The 8,070-nt window shown below is 44.2% G+C and overlaps 1 protein-coding gene across 4 annotated transcripts in view; it reads right to left on the bottom strand.

The window, feature by feature from the left end:
* Positions 1-645: 645 nt before the first annotated feature.
* Positions 646-8,070, bottom strand: part of ldhd (lactate dehydrogenase D) — a 37,519-nt gene continuing 30,094 nt past the window's right edge. Inside the window, exons 10-12 of one of the 4 annotated variants that reach the window (XR_006314169.1) lie at positions 5,544-5,655; positions 5,072-5,167; positions 1,247-1,324 (exon numbers count right to left, since the gene is read on the bottom strand). Coding sequence is in view for 3 of the 4 variants with exons in the window: in XM_043707181.1 (XP_043563116.1) it covers positions 1,159-1,324; positions 5,544-5,655 (278 nt within the window). In the remaining variant the exon portion in view is untranslated. Of the gene's footprint in view, positions 1,325-5,071; positions 5,168-5,543; positions 5,656-8,070 lie in introns of all 4 variants that reach the window. The other 3 variants (XM_043707181.1, XM_043707183.1, XM_043707182.1) reach the window with 3 other exon arrangements.

Below are 8,070 nucleotides of genomic sequence, written 5' to 3'. Positions count from 1 at the left end.
ATGCCTGGGGAGGGAGCTTGGGAAAACTTAGGTGCTATGGTGATAGGTGGAGGCAGGTAAGGGATTATTGTGATTGGTCAGTGGGAAGGATGGAGTCGATAAGTGAGAAGAAAGATGGACAGCTTAGGAGGCGGGGGGAGGGGGAGGGCTGAACATGGGTTGAGGCTGGGGGTGGGGAGATTTTGAAGCTGGTAAACTGTATGTTAAGGCCATTTGGCTGTAAGCTCCCGAGGCAGATTATAAGATGTTGTTCCTCCAGCTGACATGTGGCTGCATTTTGATGGTGGAGGAGGCCCAGGATGGACATGTCGCCAAGGGAGTGGGAGGGGGAGTTGAAATGGCTGGTAAGTGGAAGGTGGTGGTGATTGGAGCGTGCGGAGCGCAGATGCTCTGCGAACCAGTCCCCAAGTCTGCGTTTGGTCTCTCCAATGTAGAGGAGACCACATCAGGAGCAGCAGATGCAGTAGATCAGGTTGGAAGAGAAGCAGGGGAATCTCTGCCGGATTTTGAAGGTCCTAACCAAAGTTGACTCTGCTGCTCCTTCGATACCGCCTGACCTGCTCTGCCTTTCTAGCTCCACACTTCATCGCCTTCGATATTTCTTGTTTGCATTTGCATTTGAAGAAAAGAAAGGAAGGTCCCATGTGGTGGGTAAGTAACGTTTTTATTATTCACAAATATTTAGAACATTATTAACATTACATGATAGATTAAAAATAAGCTTCCTCATTAAAGGCAGTTTTAAACTAAAAGAATCAAACAGTAACATTTGACGATTAAGCTGCTGATGACTCACTTTGGTTTGCAAAATGTTGATTAGAGCCTGGCTGGCCAGGCCTGTATTCCTTCTGAGATGCTCCATGCTACATTTTGATTCTTTTTTTTTGTATCCAAAGCATCCAATTTCTAATAAACCAAATAATTTGTAATAAATCAATTGAGGAATTACTCAAATGCTAACCCGGAGTAACTTTTAATTATCAACCATTGAACCTTCTTTAGAATCCAGTGGCCTGTAGTGTGACATCTGTAAGACTTCCCCATGTATTCCCTTCTTCAGAAGAATTTCATCGTCTGTGCATCAATCCCAATGACACTGAAATTTGCTGACTGGAGGGAAGTGGAGATCTTTGGATGGGGAAAAGGGCATCCCCTGTTTTACAACACTTTGCCAGGATTCATGATGTTTTTGGGATCCAGTGCAGCTTTAATTTCCCTCATCACTTCCATACCAGCCGCACCAATTTCTTCAACCAGGAGATGCCTCTTGCCCAAGCCTATACCGTGCTCCCCAGTACAGGTGCCATGCATGGCCAATGCTCTTCTATGAGAGAGAGCGAGAAAGAGAGAAAATAAGAGCCCAATTAGCAAGGTAACCTGTTGCATTAAAATGTTTTTGAATATCTTATGTTCTGTAATTACAGCACTAACTCACACTGAGCTATGAGAACCTTTAGTCAGTCAACTCTATCAGTTCTTAACCGAGGACTGCAGACGTTGGAGATCAGAATCGAAGAATGTGGTGCTGGAAACACACAGGTCAGGCAGCGTCTGAAGAGCAGGAAAATCGACGTTTCGGGCATAAGCCCTTCATCAGGAATGAGGCTTGTGGGCCAAGGGGGCTGGAGGATAAATGGGAGGAGGGAGAGGGCTTGGGGGGAAGGTAGCTGGGAATGCAATAGGTAGATGAAGGTGGGGGTGGTGGGGGTGGGGAGGGAAGTGATAGATCGGAGAGGAGGGTGGAGCATATAGGTGGGAAGGAGATGGACAAGTAGGACCTACCTGTCCCTTGAATGATCCTATTAATCTCCCAGCCTCCTTGGCCCACAAGCCTCATTCCTGAGGAAGGGCTGAAACGTTGCCTCTCTTGCCTAACCTGCTGTGCTTTTCCAGCACCGCACTCTTCGACTCAGTTCATGGACTAAATAACATGGGAGAAATCAACACTCACTCAGATTCTATATTAAATAATGAATATGCAATGATTATCGATTCAAGTACACACTCTTGCTACCCTTCTGACTGGCATTGTAGTGAGAGTTAACCCTCCAGAGAGTTTTGTTCATGAATTTCTAGATATTGCCTTGGGATTCCTATTTGGTTTTAGGGTTAATCCATGTTGCTTCATTCTGAAAAATGCTCTTTCTTCATTTCTCTTTCAGTCAGACAAGCTGAACCTTGACAACAGAATACAATTAAACTGTTGAAAATACCTTCTATGCTCAGTAATAAGCAATTCCTTTCCCCTGAAAATATGCAGTATTACAGAATCTCCGAATCATTACAGCACTCGAGGAGGCCATTCAGCCTACAGTCTGCACACTAGCTCTCTGATTGAGCTATTCACTTAGTATCATTCCCCTTCCCATTCCCCAAAACCCTGCACATCCTTCCTTTTGGAATGACAGTCTAGTTCCCTCTGGAATTCCCTCTAGTTGAATCTGACTCCACTATACCCTCAGGCAGTACGTTCCAGACCCTAAACACTTGCTGCATGAGGAGGTTTTGTTTTCTCTCGCATGTCACTTTTACTTCCTTAGCTAATTACTTCAAATCTGTGCCCCTCAGTGTTGATCAGTTCGTGAATGGAAAGTTTCTCCTAATTCATTCTGTCCATGCCAGACCCCTCATGACACCTGTATCATTTTTCCCTTGTCTCAGAAAAACACTCCCAACTTTTCCAATCCATTTTTATTGCTGTAGATCTCCATCCCTGGAATCATTCACACACATCTTTCCTCGTGAATCTATTTTCAACAGATAACCTTGTATTATCCTCGATCTACACTAAAATAGTGACCTTTACAGAACCATTTTACTGTATAAACAACAATTCAGGAGCTTTCCAGGTTTCTGTATGAGCCAGCTCAGTTGGCTGGACAGCTGGTTTGTGATGCACAGGGATGCCAACAGTGTGGGTTCAATTCCCACACCAGCTAAGGTTACCATGAGGGACTCTCCTCCCTGACCTCTCCCCTCACCTGAGCCTCCGGTTAAACCATCATCAGTCATCCCTCTCTCTAATGAGAGGGAAGCCCAACAATGCGTTAACATTAAGGTGACTGTACCTTCTCTTTAACTTATTCGGTTCTCTGTAATGTTTATGTAGGGGTCAAGCGCACTCCCAATACTGAGTCACTAAATGAGCTGAATGGGAAGGTAAGAAAGGATTGAGAATGATGTTCTGCCTACCAATGCTCATCAACATAAGGCACTCTAAGAAGCTTTAAACAGTCATGGGTTCCCTGTGACAGATGAACTTAACTGAGCCACAGATCTTCTCACAAAAATGGTAAAGTCATCCCCCCTCAGGAATCTTTCAAAGGACTGCTCCAAATGTACACTGTATCTATATTTCCGAGTACCACCAAATATACAGAGATTGCAATCGTATCCGTTAATGCTGCGAATAGATAGATAGGTAGATAGATCTGCTCTTCAGAATGACACGTTCCACCCTATACAGTGAGAAAGGCAAGGAGCTACTGCCGAGCAAGCAGCAGGATTAGCAATTCTGAGGCCACAACAGCATGGCGTCACCTACTCTCCACTGGGCCCCAATCCTTTAACCTTTCGTTTTGCTAACATGTGAACATTTGCAGGTGAGACACCATTCGCCCACTCCAGCTTTCAGGAATTAGCAAACTCTGGTGACTTTGTAGTTAAAGCCAACTTCTTGTATCGAGCACTTTGGGTTGTGGGGGGAGACCTGAAAATGCAGGCAGTCCAACAAGCTGCATCACTGGCGTGTGTAAGCCTCCTAATCCAAGCCCCCAAGGCACGTCATCTTGTCAAATTCAACTTAAAGATCATCTGGGATTGTTTTTACAAACCACTACCTTCTATCATATATCCACTGCTGAGCTGGAATAATCCATCTTGACATTAAGATCACAGCTCAGCAGATCTTCAAACACTTTGAAAAGTGCCATTTTCTTCTCTTCAGGGAAATCAAGTAATGCCAGAACAGAGATGAGATGCCTTACTGTGTACCGACTTAACAATTACCTTCTTTCCACATTCACCAGAGAATCCGATTGGATTTTCTCCTTTAATCAAGGAGCATGTTGCTATAGTAATGGCTCGACATTAACAGAAATAAACTGAACAGACGCTAGTTTTGACATCAATGAAACCGAGGTCTCTCGGAAGATTTAAAATATTGAATATAAATAAATTCTTTGGGAATGTACAACATCCATCTGCGGATGAAGTCAGCAAAGAACTGCGCAGCCTAAGGGAGGGTTACTGGAGTGTGAGAAATTGAATAATGTCTATAAGTGGGCTCAATAGTGACAGATAAAATGTAATAGGTAAATTAGTGGCTTCAATAAACTGAGGGGGGGGGGGGGGTTGGAAGGGGAACTCGGTGTTGTAGTCTCTCCAACTAATTAAAGGGGAATTTGAAAGCAATCTGGGCTAATTGGGTATCAGTCAACAAAGCAAAGAGGTTGTTGACTGATATTGCTGAGTGAATGTAGCATAAACACTTCAGCATTCCAATTCCCATGAATACAATGCCCCAGTTTGGACAGTGCAGAGAACCTTCAGGTGTGTCCAGATCAGCGTAATAGTTCGAGAGCTCTCCCTTCGAGCAGCTCTGCAGTGCAACCTGTTGGCCTGGCTTATCCCAAGGACATTTGGGACTATACAGCCAAAGCCTGCCCAGCGACAGGTTCACCCTCCTTGGCTGCAACTTCTACATGGTTTGGGAATGGAGGTTGGAGTGTCCAGGCACTCCTGGAGCATCCTGAGAGGAAACCTCTGGTGGTTGTGTGTGTGTGTGTGTGTCTATGTGTGTGTGTGTGTCTCTGTGCGTGCGTCTGCATGTCTGTGTCTGTGTCTATGTGTGTGTCTCTGTGCATGTGCCTGTGTGTCTGTCTGTGTGTGTGTCCTACTCTGTCTGGGTGCCTGCAGGCACTACCCTGCTTCTGTGAGAGGAAGAGGCACCGGGAGTGAGGTTGAGCTCCCTTGTCCCCCTCTTGCTGCTGATGCTGAGGGACAGTGCTTAAAGTCATGGACCTCTGAGAGTTCTGCTGGACCTGGCTCTCCATAGCAACCACCAACCTACCTATGGAGACAGCTAGGCGTTGCTAACATCGACGGGCTCCTTCAACGTCCGGTGCAGTTTACCGAGTGTCTCTGACCAAGCTGTTGCTGTCACTATCTGTGCATTGGTACAAAGTCAGACATTATGGGATTGTCCTGTGCCTAGGCCTGAGCAGCCCCCTGGTCTCTAGGAAGCTCTGGGTGCCCAGTGACCTAGGCCATTTCCTCCTCAGCGAGCTGGAGGGACGTGCCAGTGATGCGCTGACCAGAACTTGCTCCTGAATCAAATCAAAACCGAGTACCCACTGAGGTGAGAGGCTCTGGGTATGCAGCCAGGGATGTGTGACTGGTCAAGATGGGTGTCATGCAACCTGCACGCAATAATCAACGAGGTGAGCAGTAGAAAACTGTATGAGAAAAGTCGTTGTGAGCCCACAACAAGAAACCCTCCCTGCAATTCCCCGGCGATAAAATTCAGCCTAAAATTACTGTACCTGGCCAGTCTATTGGTGAACTCTTTATTCCTCGTCAATTCATCCTCATCTTGTGGGTCCACCATCATCAAACAGTGGAAGTTACCATCTCCTACGTGGCCTACAATAGGTCCTTGGGTTGAAGATGATAGTTGGTCACATGTTTCACATCAGATTCTCTTGTTTTTGTCAATGGTTTCATTGTAAGTTTAAAAGCATTACTCATTAAAGAGGGAACCATATTTAATCTTATCCAATAAGCTGAGGGATAAATGTTACAGAAAGGTGCTCTGCTTAAGCCATCAAATAAAAGCTAAATCCAAAACAAACATACAGAATGCTGGAGAAACTCAGCAGGTCAACCAGCTGGAGAGAAGAAACAGAGGTAATGTTCCGAGTTTTGTACGACTCTTCTTGAGTTCTTCACAGATGCTGCCAAACCTTCTGCGTTTCTCCAGCATTCTCTGTTTGTTTCTGTTTAAACGTTGCCTGTCAGATCGCTGAGGATTTTTCTTCCTTTTTAAAAGACTGGCATTAGGAAGGATCTTATTAGATTGGAGAGCATGAAGAAAGATTTACAAGGCTGCTGCTGGGACTGCAGGGTTGAGTTATCAGGAGAGACTGGATAGACAGGGACTTCTGTCATTGTACCATAGCAAGTTGAGGGGTGAACTTATAGAAATATATAATATCATGAAGGGCATCGATAGGTGAATATCAAAGGTTTTTTCCTTAGGCTAGGGAAGTTTGAAAGTAGAAGACATAGTTTTAAGGTGAGAGGAGAAGATTTAGAAGGGACCTGAGGGGCAACTTTTCCAAACTGAGAGTGGTTCGTATGTGCAATAAACTGTCAGAGGAAATGGTAGGCGCAGGTACAGTTGCAATATTTAAAAGACATTTGGACAGGTACATGAATAGGAAAGACTTAGAGGGATATGGGTCAAACACAGGCAAGTGAGACTAGTTTAGTTTGGAATCTCGTTTGGCACAGACGAATTGAACCGAAGGGTCTGTGCTGTATGACTCTAATATCAGCCCCTCAAACATGCCCCTGCATTTAATTAGATCACGACCATTGTGTACATGAAGCCTGTTCACACTTTCTTTGCTCCTTTATCTATTAAATGGTGAACTAACAAAGATACTATCCATCTCAAAAGTTTCAATGATCCCAACAATGGCACCTTTATTGGAAGAGTTCCAGATTACAATGGTGCAACATATGGAAATGTATATCCTGATTTCACTCATGAACGACCATGGTTCTAAATTTAAAACTAATGTTCTTGTTCTGGATTCCCACACTAGAGGAAATAGTTCTTCCCTTTCTGCTCTAGCAAATCACCTTTAAATTTAAAAGATAGGGATTTGATCAATCTTCAATCTTCTGTGATTAAAATGGATAGGGAAGTTTCTCTTAATCCTCTTTCCTCATGTGATTGACAGGGCCTGGTCACAAGCTACCATCAATACACAGTAAAAATAACTTCTAGAAGAGCTCATGTTCCATAGCGTTGTAACTCTGACCTCTGATCTATCTGCCCCTGCCGGAGGAACCATCTTCACTCAATCCCTTCCGGTTAATGAACAAGGAACCAGAGTAGATCAATCAGTGCCTCGAGTCTGCCCTGCCATTTAATATGGCTAATCTGATTTTAACCTCAACTCCACATTCCTGAATCTCCCCAATAACCTTTCATCCCCTTGGTCATCAAGAATCGATCTACCTCCACCTTAAAACTATTTAAAGATTCTGCATCCATTGCATTTTGAGGAAGGAAGGGAATTACAGACACTCACAACCATCTGAGAGAAAAACTGCTTCCTCATCTCGGTCATAAATAGGTGACACTTATTTTTATACCATGACCCCTCGTTCTCGATTCTCCCACAAGAGGGAACATCCTTTCAACATTCCAGGCACTAGCCAAGTGAATCTTCCCTGATCTGTTTCTAAAGCAATGACATCTTTTCTTAAAATAAGGAGACCAAAACTGTGCATAGTATACTAGGAAAGACCTCACCAGTGCTCTGTGTAACTGTAGCAACATCCATACTTCTATATTCCATTACCCTTGCAATAAGTGACAACATTACTTTTGCCTTCCTAATCGCTTGCTGTACCTGCACACTAACATTTTGTGATTCATGTACCAGAACACCCAGATGCTTTGGTGAATCCATTCAGCCGAACGCTTTGCGGGTTTCCTCGTCATACTTGCTCCCGTACCTGAAGCGGTCAGATGGTCTGTATTTCAACACCAGCACCATTCCATGAGTTTCCACATGGATTTGGGCTGAAGCCTGACCGGACTTAGCAACAATCTGAAAATAGGCAGAGTGTTCGAAAGGGACCACTGAGAGCATTTAGTCAATTTACACAACAGACCATCTATTGAAAGCAATGTATATGGACCCTGGAGGTAAAATATAACCCTGCCTGATGTAGAGTTGATGGTAGTTGTCTTTTCCCTAAGCTGAGGGATTTTAAATCTAGGGGAGAGGAGAAAGATTTAAAAAAGATATGAGAGGCATAATTTTTTTACAC

The sequence above is a fragment of the Chiloscyllium plagiosum genome, chromosome 17 (assembly GCF_004010195.1).
Source record: "Chiloscyllium plagiosum isolate BGI_BamShark_2017 chromosome 17, ASM401019v2, whole genome shotgun sequence".
NCBI classification, from domain to species: Eukaryota; Metazoa; Chordata; class Chondrichthyes; order Orectolobiformes; family Hemiscylliidae; genus Chiloscyllium; species Chiloscyllium plagiosum.
Note: the sequence above shows the minus strand (reverse complement) of the source record. Positions and strands in the feature narration are given on the sequence as shown.